Source organism: Equus caballus, chromosome 3 (assembly GCF_041296265.1).
Source record: "Equus caballus isolate H_3958 breed thoroughbred chromosome 3, TB-T2T, whole genome shotgun sequence".
In the NCBI taxonomy this organism is placed as follows: Eukaryota; Metazoa; Chordata; class Mammalia; order Perissodactyla; family Equidae; genus Equus; species Equus caballus.
Genome location: NC_091686.1, coordinates 29120795 through 29140784, shown reverse-complemented (window position 1 = coordinate 29140784; position 19990 = coordinate 29120795). Strand labels below are relative to the sequence as shown.

At 44.3% G+C, this 19990-nt stretch overlaps 1 protein-coding gene across 6 annotated transcripts in view; it reads right to left on the bottom strand.

Moving 5' to 3' along the window:
* Nucleotides 1-6150: 6150 nt before the first annotated feature.
* GAN (gigaxonin) overlaps nt 6151-19990 on the bottom strand; it is a 54225-nt gene continuing 40385 nt past the window's right edge. For 4 of the 6 annotated variants that reach the window (XM_023637376.2, XM_070262098.1, XM_023637377.2 and 1 more), the window contains 2 exons: nt 12077-12186; nt 6151-11989 (listed from right to left, as the gene is read on the bottom strand). In XM_023637376.2, the coding sequence (XP_023493144.1) occupies nt 11808-11989; nt 12077-12186 (292 nt within the window). In that variant the 3' untranslated portion in view covers nt 6151-11807. The remainder of the gene's footprint in view (nt 11990-12076; nt 12187-19990) is intronic. The other 2 variants (XR_011436931.1, XR_011436932.1) reach the window with 1 other exon arrangement.

Here is a 19990-nt window from a genome sequence, read left to right as displayed (position 1 = left end):
CTCTCATAGCAGAAGACCTATGTCAGTGATAGAAAACAAATGGGTCTACACGTTTATAATGAGTTATGCGTGGATCTCATTCACAGATAGATACAAACGTCTTTGTCACCAGGAACGTACAGTGATAAACACGAAGTCTGCCAGAGCCTGCTGGAGGAGCTTCTGCAACACTGAGGAGGGCGGGGGTGAACTGGCAGCGCAGGAGGTGCTCGCGAAACCTGCTCATTGCTCCCACTGCTACGGAGAGAGGCTGCAGACCTGGCTGCAACGGTGGTTCAAAATTCTGCTGAAGCCACCGTTTTTGTTTTTGTTTTTTTTTTATGGTTGTCACAATTCACAAATGGTATGATTCAAAACAAAACGAGCATCACTATGTCACTGGTGAACTGAAGGGGTATAGGAGTGAAGAACATAACAAAAGCTGTGTTACAAATGAGTCAAAACGAAACAAATCCCATAGGCAGAAAAAGCCACCGATGATTTAATCAAGCAAGTTTTGCTAAACAGCCTGTGCTTTTCTCAACTAAAGACCACTTGATACATTTCCCACCAGAAAATTATCTACTCCATGGAATCTGGGTGATGTGTTTTCATGTCACTTGAATTTTCAGGTCCCGCATAGGAAAACGATGCTATAAACGCGCATGAGTCGAGGCTTTGTTTTGAAGCTGATGATGACACTCTTTTGCCCCACGTACTAAGATCCTACCTAATTTTTTACAAAGCATAAGAGGCAAATTCGATGAGCATAGGCTAGATTAATAACACATTTATTTTATGGAATTTCTTCTGAAGCAAAAATTTCTTTTGAAAAAAATATGAAAAGATGATCCCTCCCTTATGGTAAAGAGGCAACTCTAATTTGCGATTCTATTCACAACTTGGAGTGTGGTGTGTTTTTAAGTCAGAGCTAAATAAGAGACAAGCGAACAATGGCCTCATTCTGCTCGAGCGGATGCTGCTAGAACGGGGCAGAACCGAGTCCGCACGGAGCTGTCCCCCAGCGGGCCTGCGCATGGCCAGGGAGGGCGTCGTTTACCGAGTTTCCGAGGGCCCCCCAGGTCCTGGGCAGGCCTGCCGGACTGGGCCCGCACAGTGCCTCCCGGCTGGCTGCTGAGGTAGTACGTGGGGCCTCTGGAGCCCCCTCTCCCGGCTCAGAGGCGTCCTGAGGGCTCCAGGGCAGCCAAGGAAGGAGGGACCAGCAGGGCCCTAGGGAAGCTGTTCTGTCTACAGCTGCTGAAGGAGCCACAAAACGTGAAGTAGGCGACGCCTCAGAGCGAGAGAGGCTCTGGAAAGCTCCCTGGGGCCTGGTGACCGGTCTGGCTCTCTTGCCGCCAGGGCCAGCTGGCTGTGGAAAGTGCTAGCCACAAAGGCCAGGTCAGGGGCTCCCAGAAGAAAGACTTTTCAACAAATGTTTCTAGGCTACTGGTCTGAGGAACCAAAAGAGTCTTTTTTTCCCTTTTTTTTTTTTGGATACATAATTCAAGCAGTTAAAAAACCAGGCTGGGAGAGGAATGGGATGAGGAACAGAGGGCAGGGTGGGGATGCGACTGCCAAGGAACGTGTATAAGTAAGTACTCTCAAAAACACAACCAAAATAACCTTCTTCCACCTTGCCCCGAGCCCCTCGGCTGGCACAGAAAGAAGTGCCGATGGCGGGCAGGGCCTCTTTTCTCCAAGATTCCACTTGGCGGTACCTTGGGGGACACAGGGAGGAAAACCAACACTGGGTCTAATAAGAGGTTATTAATAAGTGGAGATGACTGAGAAAGTGGGGAGAAAACACACAAGTAGGAAACCACAGACACCTCCGCCCCCGGCCTCCAGGCTGGATCTTTCCCAAGGCAGGTGGGCTGGGGAAGAGACACACAGGGAGCGAGGCACCTCCCTCTGCCCCCAGAGCTGACAGTAAGACGCAGTGTGCTTTCACAGGAGGGAGAGACAGAACCACAAGAGGAGGCAGGTCCTCTGGAAATTCTTCTCAAAGGATGACTGAGCAATCCATCAGCAAGGCCACCGATTCCTAAAGTTGGAAGGGGCTTGAAGAGGTCAGCCAACCCAACTGTCTCCAGCACGCGACCCCCGCCTGCCGCCCGCCAGCATCCCACGCCATGGGTCAGCCAGGCCCTGCTTAAAAGAAGATAATTTTTACATATCAGCTTTCTTAAATACATATATTTCGGAAAGTTCTGCAGAAGATGGATGTAGCTGTTGGCCACTGGCCGCAGTCAAGACCCTGAGCAGCTGGTGGGCAGAGAGGAAGAGGGGAGGACAGGGCAGAGGGTGTGGGTGCAAAGGGACAAGGACGCTTCCCCTCAAAAACGATGTGGAAGCAAAAGCATAAACATTATTTTCTTCCTTTTTACTAAACTGTTCACAGAACCTCTTATGTGCAAAGCACTCTGGCCATCAGGACTGATCCTGCCACAATGCGCCCTGACGCTGTGGCACCGCACGTCCCAGCTGCGGGGGCCGTCCTCGGGAGTGTTTCCAGAGAAGAGCGCTCAGGACCACGGAAGGTGCTCGTCTCATCACGAGGCAGTTCTGTTTGAAAGTCCTAAAACTGACAAAAAGTCCCGTCTCTCTAGCTTCTGCTCTGGCCAGAGCTTGGCGCTCTAGAGCCCATGTCTGCTCATCCTGAAGACTCGCCTACAGGCCAGCCCAGGCCTTCCAAGACTCTTGTGACAGCTTCCGGAGCGCCCTCCACCTAGCTCTCATCCTTTAGGGGGCCTCTCACACTGTAGTGCCTGGAACTGGCAGCTAAATGCAGTAGTCAGGTCCACCCAAGGCAGCACACGGATGGAAGGAGCAGACAGACTTCCTTCCTAACTCCCAGCCCCAGACAAGTCTATTATTTCTTTTGAAACAGTTGTCTTTTTTTTCCTAAGATTGGCCCTGAGCTAATATGTGTTGCCAATCTTCCTTTTTTTTTTCTCCCCAAAGCCCAGTACACAGTTGTGTATTCTAGCTGTAGGTCCTTCTAGTTCTTCTATGGGGGACAGATGGCTTGATGAGCCGTGTGCAGGTCCATGCCCAGGATCCAAACCAGCGAACCCCGGGCCGCCAAAGCAGAGCGCACGAACTTAACCACTTGGCCATGGGTCGGCCCCCCAAACAGTTGTCTTATGTTCAAATTATCAATGATCCTCCCCCCCCATGTTTCTTCTTTCTCTTTCTATCAGGAACTATCTTTTCTGAACCTAGACATAAGACTTTATATAGTGAGCCACGTTATTAGGCTGTGAAGAGCACTGCAGACCCCTTCATCCCTCCCTGCACTTTTCTCTACCTTCTTTATTTTTATACAAGCTACTAATAAAAACGTTATGTTAAGAAGGATGCTGTTGGCGTGCCCCAGTCTTGCTGACAAGGGGCCATTCTTATCAACAGAGTCTGGGTGTGGCTATTCAACCCACTCCTCAGCCCTTTCAACTTCCTTTTCTCATTCACGAAGATATCAAGAATGCCTGTATCAAATGTCTCACGGCATCAAGCTACGCTGGGCAGGCCACTTAGGGCTGCATCTACCAGTGCCATAGTCTGAACCGGAAAGGAAGTGATGTTATAAAAGGATTAAGGAGCTCACTTTTTGTACCACTTTGTTAAATAACCCTTCTTTATTTGAAGGTACAAAAGTTCTACACACACCTCCCCCACACACACATGTACCTGTAACACAAACTATCTTTGTTTGCTTGTTTTTAAGTTTCTCATAACATCCAAATTAAGAAAGCATAGTTTAGGTCTACTGATCTCAAACAGAGATCTAGAAAATATCCAGTTCATTTGACCAGTGTAGTCTGCTACTTTTGCTATTTGAGGGAAAAAAGAAAAATTCAACTTTGGTAAAGAGTTTTAAGAATTATTAGAGGACTTCATTAGGTGAATTATGAACTGGGGGTTATTCACAACAGCTCTAAATACTCTAACTACATATTTTGGGATGTTTCAGCTATCCAGAATCCTCTTGAATGAAACGTTAGAGAAGTAGAAGAGTGGTGGCAGGGGCCGAGAAAGTAACTCACTTTATCAACACAGATAGACATCACTTGTCTATCACGCGGCGGCAGACCTGAGTGTGAAGAAAGCATCAGGCCAGGGATTCTCAAGGGTAGCCCCCGCCCGCCAGGAGCAGACCTGGTCTGTGACCAGAGCTGCGATGAGTGGCAACAGCAGCCACGGTCGTACCCACCACCATTTGTGTGCGAGGCCCCAGCCATCCCAAGGCTCACCTCGGTTCTGTCACTGCGTCCTCCCAGCAGTCCTAAGAGGGAAATGCCCGCTACCTTCCTCCTCCAGGTAAGAAACCGAGCCGCAGAGTTAAAGGGCTTCTGAAGGTCACAGAAGGTCACAAAGCAGTTGCGGTGGAAGTCTTCAAACCACAGGCACCTGGCACCACAGCCTACACATGCTCCTAACTACTAGGTTCGCTCGGGAAAGTACGTAAAATGTTTACAGATGTTTTCCTCAAAAGAATGGAAATAAGAAAGTTTGGGGCTTTAAGGGGGTAAACCTTGGTTCTCTTGGAAATTACTTAAAAAAAGGTCTCTTGGCCTCCTGCCAGATCCACACGTTGCTGACATCCTGTCATCTGAGGAGAAAGTCTGCATTCTACTGTCAGGAGCAAGCCCTTTCCTCTAAAAAGCACAAGCGTAAAAATGAAATCTCGTCAATGTGTCAGGACAGTCAAGTTTTTAGGTTTTTCCTGGTACGTAAGTCACTCTTAGGATGCTAGGGTTTTTGGGCATGACTCTTTGGGGGCACCAGGGGTGCTGGGTAATTCCTATGAGAAATCTCCCCCGGAAGGGAGGGTCTGTCTACAAGAAGTGGCGGGGCTCACAGCTCCCAGGCCAGCGGACAGACGCTGGGAGGACAGAGCCGGGCACACCGGGCAGAGAGGGCACGTCCAGGAGGGCGTCGGGGACGCCTCACTGACACACAGAGGGAACCTGACCACTCAGGCGTTTAAGTCTGATGCACTTGTGTGTGTTCGGTCAGCCTCCTCCCTGCCCTCAGGAAGTACCTTCAGGGTTTCATTTTAAACCCAGGTTATCAGAACTAGAAGAGAAGAGGAATCTAGTCATATTCCTGGGAAACATTCATGAAAATACAGCTACTAGATCCTTAAACTGCTCACAATAGCACCTTATAAAAAATGAAAAATAGTAGCCCCAAGCGTCTAAATCCCAAACACTGGGTCAGATTACTGATGGACAAATTCTCCTGTCTGATCCTGACAAGGATGGAAATCAAGCCCTCGATTTTACACAGCAGAGGTGTTTAAATGCACTGCTTTCCTACATTATGAAAACATAGCCTTTTAAAGACTCTTTAAAGTTCAAGTTGAGTTTCAAGTAATCACTTCGCAGCAGCTCGAGGAGAATTATTGTTCCTCCTGATTAAAAGTGCCTATTAAAAAAAAAAGTAGTAAAATGGAAAACACGCCTCAGAGAATTGTATTCCTCAAGGCCGCTTACTGCTTGCTGCCAGGCTTTTGTTAAAGGACAGAATGTGTTGAATTCTTCTAAACTGGCAGGGGATCAAGCACAACACGACATAATGAGGTAGTGAGAACAGAGTTTTTCCTATAAACACAAAGGACAAGGGAATAAGCGCATGTAAGTCTCCTCCAATTAAACAGGAAACACGACAAGGCGGGCTGCGCAGAGTCACAGTCAAACCAAGCTCACTGGTTCAACTTGAGAAAATTTACCCCAAGCTTCTAAGGTCCACCTTATGTGTAACTGATGAGTAAGAACAAGACAATTAAGGTTCTTCAAAACCTACGATTTGTATGGAAATGCTAAAAATAAAGTTCTAATAAAGATAATTCACCAACCAGAAAGCAAGATGAACCCACATGTACTAAGGATGTGAATTCTTCGCAGCGGCCATTTATTTACATGGATCCTAGGAAACGGCTCATCTTTCTCCACTTCATCCTCTGCAGCGTGTGCCCAGACTCTGGGCAGTCATCTCTCCCACCGCACCTTCTCTAATTCAAACCACAGTGATTTAAGGATTTACGACACCTTGGTTGGGCCGTGAGGACATCAATATAAAAAAGGATAATGAGCTCAAACTTCAGTTGAGTAGCAATTTAAACAGTTTAGTTTTTAATCTCAAAATAAAAAAGAGAAGGCAACAGACTTTTCTCACTAGATAATTATGCAATGTGCTTTATTTATTAGATATCTGATTTCACGAGAAAGGGAAGGAGCTTAAAAATCCAATCACTTAGAGAACTTCAATAACAGAGCTGAAAAGAACAAACTTTCCTAAACTGTGTGCACCAGACCGAAGAACACAGGGTCCTCGCTGAGCTCCTCACGTGTCACATAAATGCAACTACTGCAGGGAGACAAGGTTGAGATATGTTTAAAATTAAAATAATAACACAATTACTTCTGAAACATACACAAATTTTAAAAGTTTTACTGGCTGGCTTGCCAAAAAAAATAGAAAAAAATCTATGGTTCAATGCTATTAAGACTTCACTGCCAGTAGGCAGACAGGCTCTCGACCTGAGCCCACGTTCTTCTCAGATACGGGCAAGTGCGTCATTCCTCAGCTGCATACCGCACATTTCTATAATTTCTGAACCAGTTATCAAGACTCCCTCAGGGATTATTAGAAAGCGAGCAAAAGACTTTCGTCACCATTCTAAGACACGATGTCTTTGCTGTTACTCATTACGCATGGTAAGAAAGGGAAGTTTAAATGAAGTTTCAGCTCTTTCAAAGTAAAAACAGGTGTCTTTCAAACACTTACTACTTCTGTTCTTACGACCTTACTAAATTCTGACATTTCCTATAGCTAACTGACAAAGACGACCAAAGATCTCTCAGCTTCTAACTGTGCAACTTGCAAAGGATATGTTTGGGGTTTAAGTTATACCACAAATTATTATGATTAAAAATACCTGAATGTCTAAGAAAATTAAGTGAAAGTCTAACAGGCTGAACAGTGAAATGATAATCCAAAGACCCGGATTCGGCTTTTGGCTTCCACTCACATCTGCAGGGGGAAGTGAAGCTGTGTCTCCTGGGCCTCAGAGCCCGTGCTCGGTCCAGCGGAGAGCACTGCACTCAGCACAGAGACGTGAGGATCAAAACAGTCCTTTCCGGAAAGGACTCTGAGCCCCATATAAAGAGCAATAAATAAATCCAACACTAAATGTGATCAGTGTTATTAGGTGTGTGGAGGGCAGGGTCTCAAAACTCCCACAGAGCATCCGGAGACCACAGGGCTGGGTGTCCTCCATGGCAGGCACTTGGCATTTTTTATTTTGTACTAATTTCCCACTCTCTATTAGGAGGCCAGCCCATCTGTGTACAAAGTTTTTCATTTAAAATCCAGCAAAATGCCTCACTCTAGGAGACTGCTTTTCAATCCCATGCAGAATATCGCTCTGATCACATGCATCCTGTATTCACTGGTCAGACATTTCCTGACTGCCTCCTGTGTGCCAAGCGCTGGCATTAGCAGGTGAGTAAAACAGAGCCGTGCCCACGAGGAGTCTGTAGTCTAGAGGGAGGGCAGGACTACATCCACCTCGCTGCTGAGCTCCCCACAAATCCAAGCAGAATCCTAAGTAGCGCTTGATGAACATTTGTTGATGAAACCCAGGGCAGGCTCTTCTGTGCAGAGAGAGTCTCTTCTCTCGCTGCCTCCCCGAAGGCTCACAACCTCGAGGGGCAGCCCCTGGCCAAGAGCAGCCTTGCCCTGCCCTTCCACCAGGTGCTTTTTAAGGCGGTTCCAGCACCTTTTAAATTGATGCAGTGAAAGCGCCACCTCATTCTTGCCCTAGATAATCAACTGTCTTCATCTGACCACAGGAGGCCTCCTCTTGAATCAAGAAAGCCGACATTCTGGAAGGTAATACTGCAGTGTCTTTAGCGTTCCTTAGAAAATGCTGTGGGATCCCCGGTTTGGTACACTGAAGTAGGAAGCCACCAAATGGAACCCCAATGGACCCAGGCAGCTAACACAGTTCTCTAAAAACCTAACGCACTACCGTGAGGAACTGAGATGCCACAGCAAAGGCAGCCCTTATCCTGACCACGTCAACAGAACGAAGGGACTTCCTGGACATGGCCTGGGGAACTCCCCCCGTATAATTATAAAAATGGCACTTCCGAAGCAGGAGTGCAGAAAGCGCCCCATCAAAGTGATAGTGCAGTAGAGCAGCATACTTCAGTACTAACAGGATCCGCCAGCCCCACATGGTCTTTGCTCACGGGCGCAGTTTGCAAAGAGCTCCCTTTTAGCTATCAGCTCCTGACAGCAACGAAATCATGAGATAATGAGCTCAACAATGAATTTACAAATTTCTTAGGCCAAATGTTTAGAGCATACCAACTGCTAGTTGGTAAACACTGTTTTTAATCCCACTAAAGAAAAGAAATGCAAATACCAAGTAAAACTGACTACAAACTACAAGTAGATCAATATTTCCACTCAACATGAGTTTAACACAGTAGTAGAAACGGAAGGGCTACAGGCTCAAGGATTTATCTGAAGCACCAGGAGACAGTAATATATGTAGTTTGGAACTACAATTCAAAAAGTAAACATACACAGACAGACTTACCAAGTCACATCTCACTCACACACACACACACTCCCCCCTCACCTCTCTCTCACACTTTTTCCTCTCACAGGATATAAGCACTATCACACACACACACAAAGAAACCCCAAAACACTTCATTTTAAATTAAACACTTAAATTGTTACAAAAAATCTCCATTTGGATGTTAAACAAAGAAACCAACCAGCCTACTTTAGACTATAGCCTAAGAGAGATCCTTGAAATACTCACTGACTCTCACCTGAGACAACTTTCCTTCTGTTGGTGGGATAATGAAAATAAATTGCACTTCCCCCAAAGATATTATATCTAACATTTTAAGATCTATCCTCAGCCGCCAATTCCAACATACGCCTGGTAAAAGTGCCTTATGGAAGAAGAATTATCAAAAATTGATGAGGAGGGGCTGGCCGGGTGGCACAGCAGTTAAGTGCGCACCTTCCGCTTCTCGGCAGCCCGGGGTTCGCCGGTTCGGATCCCGGGTGGGGACACGGCACCGCTTGGCAAAAGCCATGCTGTGGTAGGCGCCCCACGTATAAAGTGGAGGAAGATGGGCACTCATGTTAGCTCAGGGCCAGTCTTCCTCAGCAAAAAGAGGAGGATTGGCAGTAGTTAGCTCAGGGCTAATCTTCCTCAAAAAAAAAAAAGATCAGGAAAAGATGTTTCAAGGCATAAGTGGAATGTTAAAACACAAACCTGCATGAAAAGAGTTAAAATTTATTTCACAATACTGAAATACCTGTAATTTACAAAAAGTCATGATTACTTTTGGGATATAATAAAATTGAGTACATCCCTACACTTCAACATAATATTTTTAAATATATATATTAGTAAAATAACAGTTTGGCACTTAGCAGCTTGTGTTGGTTACTGTATCCCATATTATGCGGCTAATTTATTTTTAAAAATATTCCCTAATTTCTGTAGCTACAGTGTCAATGAACTGAATGAAAAGGAAAAAAGAACTACTTCTATAAAATGAATTCAGCAAGTCCCGCAGGCACTGACAATACTGCAAGAGGGGCCCGTTCACTCCGGAACAACAGCGTGTCTCCTTGGAAAGGTCTGGCATAGACGGGAAAAATTTCAAACTTCAGAAATTAAAAGAAAAAGAAGAGCGTCTGCTGACTGCCATGGCTTTAAGAAGACATCAGTTACTCCTTCAATGTACCGCAACCGCAGCTTCTGAATGCCACGGCTCTGCTCTGTACTAAGTATTTTACCAAAGAAAATTTACCTTTTCAGCAACTTGTTTCCCCTAAATCTAACCGTAAAAAGAAAGTTTTCTTTCTTTGCAGTGGCCACACAGCCTGCTTCAATCAAAAAATATCCAAGTATCGTTGGGAAAGCGTGCAGACAACAGCTGACTGGCACACGGTGCAAAGAGACGAGGCTGGCTCTGATTGACTTATTGAATTTGATTGTGTTACACAAATATGTGGCAAGTCTGGCCCAGTGCCTCTGACAGAGAAGAGAAACCCTCACACCTTCTGCTTCCAGAACCTTCTGCCAGGACAGAGGTAGCATGCCACCAATAACGCTCTTTAGAGCCCCACAGGCAAGGCTCCTTCAGCAACTTTCATAGCATTGTGTTGACTACCAACAGCTGTAAGAAAAGAACTGTTCACCCTTTTTTCTGTTGGTGGTGGGAAAACATAATCGATGTCTCATATGCAAGTTAATAGCAAACAAACATTTCACACAGGAAGTTTCTAGAAGAAATTCCTGTTCTTAAATTTACACCCAAAGGATACATTTATACATTAACCATTAAGACAAAATGCTGCTTCTTAGAGCCATATTCTAACAGAAAAACAAAAGCTGTAGAAAACAATTAAAAATGAAGACTTCTATATTAAATTGACTAGAAATCTGATATTGCATAAAATTCAAATTATGACATAATCAAGCACTTTGAAGTCCCTGATTTCACACTAAGGTGGTATAATTTGAATGGAAAACAAAATACCTTATAAGGTAAGTGCTACTAATGACCGACTTCCCCTCAATGGGAAGCGGGAGAGTGGGCCGGGAGGGGACGGGAGGAGGAAAGCAGGGATTTGCTCTGCAGTGAACAGAATGCAATTAAGTTGAGGTAGTTTTTTCTACCAGCCAAACTTTACTGTAAAGTAATTTGTCTAGAACTCTGACTAGTGAACGGCATTGAGAAAATTCTACTACAAAGACTAGATTCTTAACAAAGATCCGCATTCTAAGACAAGTTTTCATCCTAAACAGTAGTAAACAAGACTTTGTGTGCTTTCAGACAGATTCTTTTTAAAAGTTTTTGATCCCTATATATTTTGTCTGGACAGTTTTTTTTAGTCACGGCAGACCTTTTTTCCGTCTGACCCAGGTCGTTCTTTTTAAAATCTCCTACTTACTATATCCTCATGTTTATAAAATGGTTTTGATTAATTGAAAAGAAGAATGTCACTGCATGAGATCCTTCACAACTCCAAGAGTACTACCCCAGAAATGATGGCATGACATATCTTGATCTAATTAACACAGAAGTTAGCGACTCCCTTTAAATTCACAGGAGGGCTGCAACCTGACTCATTAATTGATTAAATCTTTAGATTACTAAGATAGAATGTCATCAGAGAAATTTTATCTTAGTTTCAATTCATCATAATATAGTTTAAAAAGATTCTCAGGACAGAGTACTAGTAGTATATGGACACGAGCTGGCATACAGTCCAATCTAACGTTTGAGGCACAAACCTTACTTGGTTGGGCAGGGTCAGGCATAATGTTTCGTCCCGAGTGCAGGAGAAAGCGATCTTGGTATGTTAGGATATGTTGATTTGCATATACGGATGTTTGTTTGTTTCTTTACCAAAGCCAGGGACTCGCACACAGCAGTCAGTCAGATACGAGGTCCCTTTAGGGAGAATGCACCTTAGTATTTTAACGTCAGTATGTTACATTTTACCAATGCCCACTTCCCTGTTCCTTTTGACATTTACTAGCCTCTGTTTGTTTGCATCTAACTGGAGGAACTGATTCCTTCCAGGTAGTTTTTCAACAGTTACGTGTTCTCCCAAACAAGAGCTGCAGCTCTAGCCTCTAAGCATTATAAAACCACCGGAGTTACCATACAAAGCCCGGCACGCAGAGCAAGTTCCAGCTGCCAACTCTGCCCCCTCACAGAAAGCCGTGTTGTGGTGCACTTGGTCAGGAGCTCTGCTTCTGCTCCGCCTCCTCTTCAAGGTGAATGAACACGGATACGGAACAGGCCTTGCTGAAGCTGCAGGCGGAAAAGCTTGCAATTTGCAATACGTAAGGCTGCACATCCGGTGCGGCGAAGGTCGGAGGGGAGGAGTGGTTTAGTGTGGTGCCAGGTTCCCGTGCTTCTCTTAAACTCACGCACGTAGTCGTAATTGGTACCTAAACCATGAGAGCAAGCAAAGGTGACACCACATGCCTCAGAATCACTAAGAGACGGTTCCAACAAAATCACCCTAACACTCTTACCTGTATCAAGATCTCCGATTACGTAAATACTGGCTCCTATGGGTACAGCTCCATACACAAAAGAAGAACTGGCAGGGATGCATAAATTCTGGTCATTAAGATAGATCCACCTGAAAACAAACGGACAGACAAAATTAAGGAAATCAAAAGGATGACCACAACATCTAGAAGACTAACAGAGACAAAACTTGGTGAGCCATCAACAGCACCAGGCGCTGTGCCAATTAATCTCAAGCCCACACTCCACTTCCGGGTAACCACTGTTTACTTCCTGTTACTATACGAAGGAGTTTTGCCTGTTCTATAATGTCATAAACACTGAATCATGCAGAGTACGCACTTTTCAATCAGCTCCTTTGGCTCAGCATAATGTTTCTGAGGTTCGTCCATGCTGTTGCTTGCATCAGTAATTTGTTTCATTTTATTTCTAAGCAGTATTCCATTATATGGATATACCAGAATTTGTTTATCCATTCATCTGCTCATGCTCATTTACATAGCTTCCAGTTTCTGATTATTGTGAATAAAGCTGTCTGGGACATTAGAGCGTACATCTTTTTTGTAAGATGACACCGTGGAATTGCTTGGTTATATGGTTAAAGGTATATTTCACTTAACAGGGAAGTGTCGCACTGTTTTCCAAAGTGTTCTGCCATTCTGCATTCCAGGTAGGAATGCATGAGAATTCTAACTGCTTGGCATTATTGCCGGCTCTTGATATGGTTGGTTTTTTCATTTTATCCATACTAGTGATGTGCACTTCCCTGAAGACGAATGACATTGGGCATTTCTGCGTGTGCATATTGGTCCTTTTACGTATCTTCTTTTGTGAAATGTCTATTCAAAGGCTCGTTCATTTTTTTTTGTTTTTTGTTTCTTTTTGTGAGGAAGATTGGCTCTGAGCTAACATCTGATGCCAATCTTCTTTTTTTTCTCCCCAAAGCCCCAGTACACAGTCATATATCCTAGTTGTAAGTGCTTCTAGTTCTCCTATGCGGGGTCCCACCACAGCAAGGCTTGATGAGTGATGTGTAGGTCTGTGCCCAGGATCTGAACCGGCGAACCCCAGGATGCTGAAGCAGAGTGCACAAACTTAACCACTACGCCACTGGGGCAGCCCCAGTTTACTTGTTTTTAAAATTGGGTTTTCTATCTTCTTATTGAATTCTAAGACTTTTTATATTTGTGGAATATAAGTCCTTTGTCAGATACGTGTATCAAAAATACTTTTCTCAACATGTAGATTGTCTTTTCATTTTCCTAATGGAGCCTTTTGAAGAACAGAAGTTTTTCATTTTAATGAATTCCAATTTATCCTTTTTTTCTTTTATAGTTCATCTTTTCTGTGTCCTTCTAGGAAATTTTTGCTTACTCCAAGGTTGCAAAGATTTTCCTCCTGTGCTCTTTTCTGGAAATTTCATGGTTTCAGCTTTTACATTTAGGTCTTACAATACATTTCAAGTTAACTTTTATGTATGGTATGAGGTAAGAGTCAAAGTTCATTTTTTTCCATACAGATATCTAGTGGTTCCAGCACTGTTTGCTGAAAAGACGTTTCTTTCCCCACTAAATTGCCTTGGCAGGTCTGTTTAAAATCAATTTAATAACCACTAGAAGGATCCAGGGCTCCATGAAGAAGCGGTTGATTCCACAGCTGACAGAAAATACAAGAGGAGCCTGGAGCATCTTGTGCTGCCAGATAGGAAGCGCTTAAAAAAGGACAGGGGCACATCAAAAGGACACCGGGGCCAGTATGAAATAGCACCCAGTGGGCACAGCTGGAACAAATTAAGCAACAAAATAATGACAGTATGAGATTTATAACTCAGAATAAAATAAACATCCATGAGTCCACACTGATAAAAATAAATAATCAAATACATTAAAAAAAATAGGGAGAAAGGACAAGTCGTCTTTACAGAATTCCAGTTAACAAATGCGGAAGGAATGAGAAAAATCACTATTAGGCAAACACCACAGAAATAACTACTGCAGGCTAGTTCGTGGACAGATAGGTGATAAATTAGTGGTGAAAGTTGAAGGAGAAACAGTGTATGTGCATATTCTCAAATTTTCTCTTCCAAGATATTTATTAATTACAAAGGCAAAATGGTAACTTTACAATGGAGAAACCCAACAGACGCCACCTTAACCAGGTGACCAAGGCTGCATCACCAATTTTAAGACACCCTGACACCACATTCTCCCTGACGTGGTACAGAGAAGGGCACAGCATCACTTCTGTTGTCTTCCTGCCAAAAGGGTATAATCTCAGCCTAATTTCGATAAATCATTAGACAAACCCAAATTAAGAGACAGCCTCTAAAAAAAGTGACCAATAATCTTTAAGAGTACCAAGGTCAGGAAAGAAAGGAAAGACTGCGGAACTGTCATAGATTCATGGAGACCAAAGAAACATAGCAACGAAGTGCAATGTTGGATCTTGGATGGAATCCTGGAGCAGACGGAGAAAAGCTATTAGGGGTCGAGCTGGTGAGACTGGAGTAAAGTCTGCAGTTTACTTAGTAATAGTGTGCCAACGTAAATATCCTGGTTTTGATATCTGCACTATAGCTATGTAGGATGTTAACATTAGGAGAAGCTGGGTGAAGGGCTTATGGGAACTCTATTTTAGCAACTTTCCTACAAATCCAAAATTATTTCAAAATATAAGGTTTTCTTGTTTTTTTTTGGTGAGGAAGACTGGCCCTGAGCTAGCATCTGCACCAGTCTTCCTCTATTTTGTATGTGGGATGCCACCACAGCATGGCTTGATGAGCAGTGCGTAGGTCTGTGCCTAGGAGCCACACCTGCGAACCCTGGGCCACTGAAGTGCAGCACGTGAATTGAACGACTTGGCCACGGGGCCGGCTCCCAGTACAAGGTTTTTTTTTGGCTTCAAAAAACAAAACAAAACAATTAGACTCTGCTATGTAATAATGTTCACTCAAGGTAATCTGACCAATTTCCCTCTCATGGCTTAAAATACAGCCAGGTCATAGCAGTCCTCAGTCACACCTTGGAAATGTATCTAAACCCTTAAGAACTCCCGAGTCCAGGCTTGCTCGCATTTCTGGAGTGAACAGGTAGGCAGGCACTGTTCTTAGTATCTCTAACTCTCTGCCATGAAGTGTCCAAGAAGCCAATGGCTCAGATCTGAGCATCTCAACATTAGATACAAAGGTAAAATTATTTCACTAAGAACAGCACTCCTATTTCAATGAACACTCTCTCCCGATTGTTATAAGGTAGTAGCTTCCATGTCTTGAATTCCAAGAAATATGGAAGCAAAATGATTTGTCCAAGATAACATAACAACTCAGAAGAAAAGCTAATATACGCCGCCATATCTCTAAACGCCTTCACCTAACATTTGATTCTTCTAACATCTGAATGTTGACTGGTACCCAGCACTTTGGGGGGACTGGGAATACAGTGTGGCCACCGCCTCCAACATGCCTCTAATAAACAGGAAAAGGGAAACACCTAAGAGCTCCCACTGAAAAGTGAAAATGGGCACCTGAACAGGCCTTTGAAAGAGAGAGTGTGAAGATGTCAAACTACAATACTGGCTTATTCACATTTTATGTCTTCAGGGCTGAACATAAATAACTAAACTTCGACTCTTAAATTCTTCCCAGGTTCCGAACCGAACAATGCTGCTGAGTATCTGATGCCTCGCCTGCAGCTGAACCACACGCCCAAGATCAACCCCAGGGGAGAGGAACGCAACTCCGGCAAGCAAATCCATTAACGGGCCACGTGCGCTTACAAGAGTAACTGCGCTTCTAAACGAAGACACACATGATGAGACTATCTGTTGAAAAACACAACAGAATACAACGATATTTTGGAATAATTTTGTAGAGTTGAGAATTTAACGTAATGCCTTCCTGGAAAAATTAAACAAAGCTGAAGAAATTGGTCTATGTAGATGATCTATCAAATTTGGTCCAAAGCAGATCAATGATTCAGAGTTCCTGGGTTTCAGAAAAATAATCACAGGTGATCTATTTTATATAATGCTGAGGCTTCAAACGAAATCAACCTATACGAAAACTTACTTGGATCATGTCTTAGCTCCCTCTCATAAAAAGATATAAAAGGCATGTGATCTTGCATTTCTTTTTCTACCATTTATCACCCCATTGACCTTGGACAATTTAGCTAACCCAGTCTCTGTACCGTCATCTGTAAAGTGCGGATACCAGATGCCATCAACAACCTCAAATCGTTGTTATTAGGATGAAATGAAATACCAATGCAAAGTACTTCACATAGTGTCTAGTACATAGCAGGCATCATAAAGGGGTAGTAATTTTTGTAATGGACAAGGCAATAGTATGCCTTTAGTTATAATGCTTTCAAACATGGGCTTATCAGGACTCGGAGGCCACAATGATGGTAACTCAGAATTAAGAGAATGCCCCTGAGAAGGAACCTTTGAAATACAGCATGGATCACAGCAGCAAGCTTCAGAGAGAGCGGAGTAGGAGGGAAAGACAGGCAAGGAGAGAAGGAGTGGAGGAGAGAGGGAGAAAGGGAGAGGGAGAAAGGGAGAGAGGGAGTGAGCTACAAAGAGGGGGGCAATCAACCAAGAGCAGAGAGAAGGAAAGGAAGAGCTTTAGTGAGGTGTCTGCATCTTGGGAGGAAGAAGCTCTTAACAAGCTGACCCTCCTGCAAGGAACAGTTGCAAACTCCGGACAAAATAAGGAAAACAACTGCCTGAGGGCTCTGCAGACCGAGTGAAAGCAGGCAGATTTGGGGAAGAAGCTGCTAGTTGAACTAGCATCCCACACAGAATTTTTCCATTCTTTGGTAGCTCTATCTGCAGGCAGCCGGAGGGCAGCACCTCTGGGTAGCTGAACCTCCTAGAGAAAACCCTGTCTTTCTTTCTGGCCACTGGAGTCAGTGTCTCGGAGCAACCGGGACTGCCAATGTGCGGTGGTCTCAGAAAGATGAGACACAGAGAAGAACCCCTAAATGTATGAGTACCCACTCCTCTCAAGCCTGTGACTGACCCTGGAACCAGGCATGCTTGTACCTAAGGCTTCAAGGACTGATCGGAGGTTTGAGCTGCAGGTGTGACAGCCTGCAGTCTGAGTCTGCCCAAGTCCAGTGCCTGCTGAAACTCTCCGAGCAACACTCTGAAGCAGTAAGAGACTGCAGGGCCCCAACGACGTGCCACTCACCATGTCCAGGATGCAATCCAGAATTACTCAACAAAAAAAAGAGCCAGAAAAATGAGAACCCATTCTCAAGGGAATAAACAATCAACAGACGCCAACTCTGAGATGACTCAGATGCTGGGATTATCTATCAGGCTGGGACTTGAACGCAGCAGCTACCATAACTAAGCTCAGTAAGGGACAGGAAAAGACGCTTGTGAGGAAAAGATAGGAGATTTCAGCAGAGAAATGAAAAAACCTAAAATTCTACCTGAAGAAGCTAGGGTAGAAAGAGCAAAATAAACCCAAAGTAAGTAAAAGGAAGGAAACAATATAGATAAGAGCAGAAACCAATGAAACAGAAAACACACAATGGAGAAAAGCAACGACAGCTGGTTCTTTGAAAGGATGAACGCAGCGGCGGCTTTGTCAACAGAGGGCGCTGGAGGGACTGCACGGCTGGGCAGGGGAAAGGGCCTCTCTCTTGGGGTCGGCATGATTTTTTTCTTCCTCCTACCACAATGCTGCCTCCAGGGAGCAGGAGACCCAGAGGTGCTCACCCTCAGCGAGGTCCTCTGCCATCAGCTGGCAGCTTCCCGCACCCCAGGGCTCTGCTGAGCTGTGGGCCACAGCACGCCCTCCTCCACTGAGGTGCATCCCAGCCTTGCAGGGCGGGGAGGACTCCTCCCAGCCTGCTCCTTCTAAGGGTACCTTCTCTCAGCCCCAAAGGCAGTAGCGGCACTTCCTACACCAGCTATTTCTGCATTCATTAGAGTCTTCTTTCACCCATTGGCAGGTAACCCCCTCTTTCTAGTTAATGATTATGTAGGTTAAATTTCCCCCGTTCAGATCATTGGTGTGGATTCTGTCTCTTGACTGGACCATGACTGAACCATTTGTCAGGAGTGGGGTTCATCTTCCATCCTCGTGTTCACATGTCTTACAAAGGCATCTGTAGTATTTGCTACTCCCTAAGCATCAGATCCAAACAGGATAATGTAATGGGATAGAGCAACACGATGTTTTAACGGACCATCAGGATCATGAGAATCTCTGCAAACATATTATGGCAGGTGGCGGAACTGACACAGCCCTGAGGCGAGACTGTGCAGGAGTACTGTGGGCCCTGCCAGGTGAAAGCAAACTGCTTCTGGTGGTCCTTGCGAATTGGTAGGAAGGAAAAGCAGCAGCTACATCAACAGCTGCATACCAAGGTCAGGGATTCTGTTGCATAAAAATACAACATTTGCATAAAGATACTACATCTGGGACTGAATCTGCGATCAGTGTAAACACCTAATTAAGTTTATGAAAGTACAGTTATTTTCCAAACTTCACCTGAACTTTCCACTTTTTCTAAGTGAATTAAGGGAGCATATGATAGGTAGCTCCACTCTCGCATTTCCAAGTCTCTGAGGGCGGCACTAACTTCCGCACGTTCCTCAGGCATGCAGTGTTGCTTCTAGTTTGCTCTCTCAGTAGGAAGGGAGAGTTCCGGGGACTCCCACTTAGCCTTTCCTACCATAATGGCCTCCAACCCATGGATCAGAGAACATGTGGATTCTGCCAGTTGTCAAGTATGTCTATTCAATTATACATTCAGGGATCAAAAGATGAAACTGACAGATCTTGACTTCAAAGAACAGTTAACATGATTTATCCACAAAAATGAAAGGGGAGGCATCAAGGCTGAGCAAATGCACAGAGGCAGAACACAGGATGGTTATAAGAAGTGAGCTGAAGTACAGGACACGCGAAAGGAAGGAACTGAAAGAAGCTGAAAATCTTTCTTAGTCTCAGATCATGGAGGAGTCCCAGTGGGAGGCTAAATACTATTATCTTTATTTGGTACCCAATGGGGGAACACAAAGAATGCTCAGCAGGAGTGTGAAATGATCCAAGCCACACTAATCTTTCAAAAGCACAGGTAAGTGAAATGTATTAGAAGACTGGTGAGGAAGACTAATGACACTGACATAGCAAAGAGCGAGGGCACTGGGGTTGTTGCAGAGAACAGAAGGGGGGTGAGTGCGAAAGATATTACAGAGTTTAAAAAAAGAAGATACGACCTGGCGACGGATGAGGTGTGAGGCACAAGACAGAACCAAAGACGACCTTTTTTGAGTCTGGATGACTGGCAGGATGGTGGTATTCGTAAAAGAACAGGACACAGGAACCGAGACAGAGATGCTGTCATTCTGAATATATTAAGTTGTTACTACGATTTGTGTGTCTTATGGCAATTTCTTTGCTTTCCTTCAAACAGTTTTGTTTTTAGTTAGAAACATAGAAAATAATAAGATATGGCATTTTTCCAGGAAAGTTTTAACCTAAAAATAGGGAACAAAGGCAGGAAAGACACGAGATTACTTAAAAACAATAAACGGTCTCCAATCTAATACAGATTGCTCATCTGGCAACAGTTTCCAGAGTATGCCAATAACACATACTTGGAAGCATCTGTTCTTGTAAGAAACAAAAATATGTTATCGTTGTTCTATAGTTATTTACGGGAAAGTCTATATTTTTAAGGCAATATAGTGCAGTGGCTGAAACGGTGGACTCTGGCGCCAGAGTGCCCGAGTTCAAATTCCAGCTCTGCTGCCTGCTACCTGTGTGTCTCTGGGCGCTTTACTCAACCTCTCTGTGTTTTGGTTTCCTCATAAGAAAAACAGGAATAAATAGAGTAGCATTATGTCAGAGGGTTGTTTTGAAGACTGGATGAGTTGAGTGAGTGAATGTATGG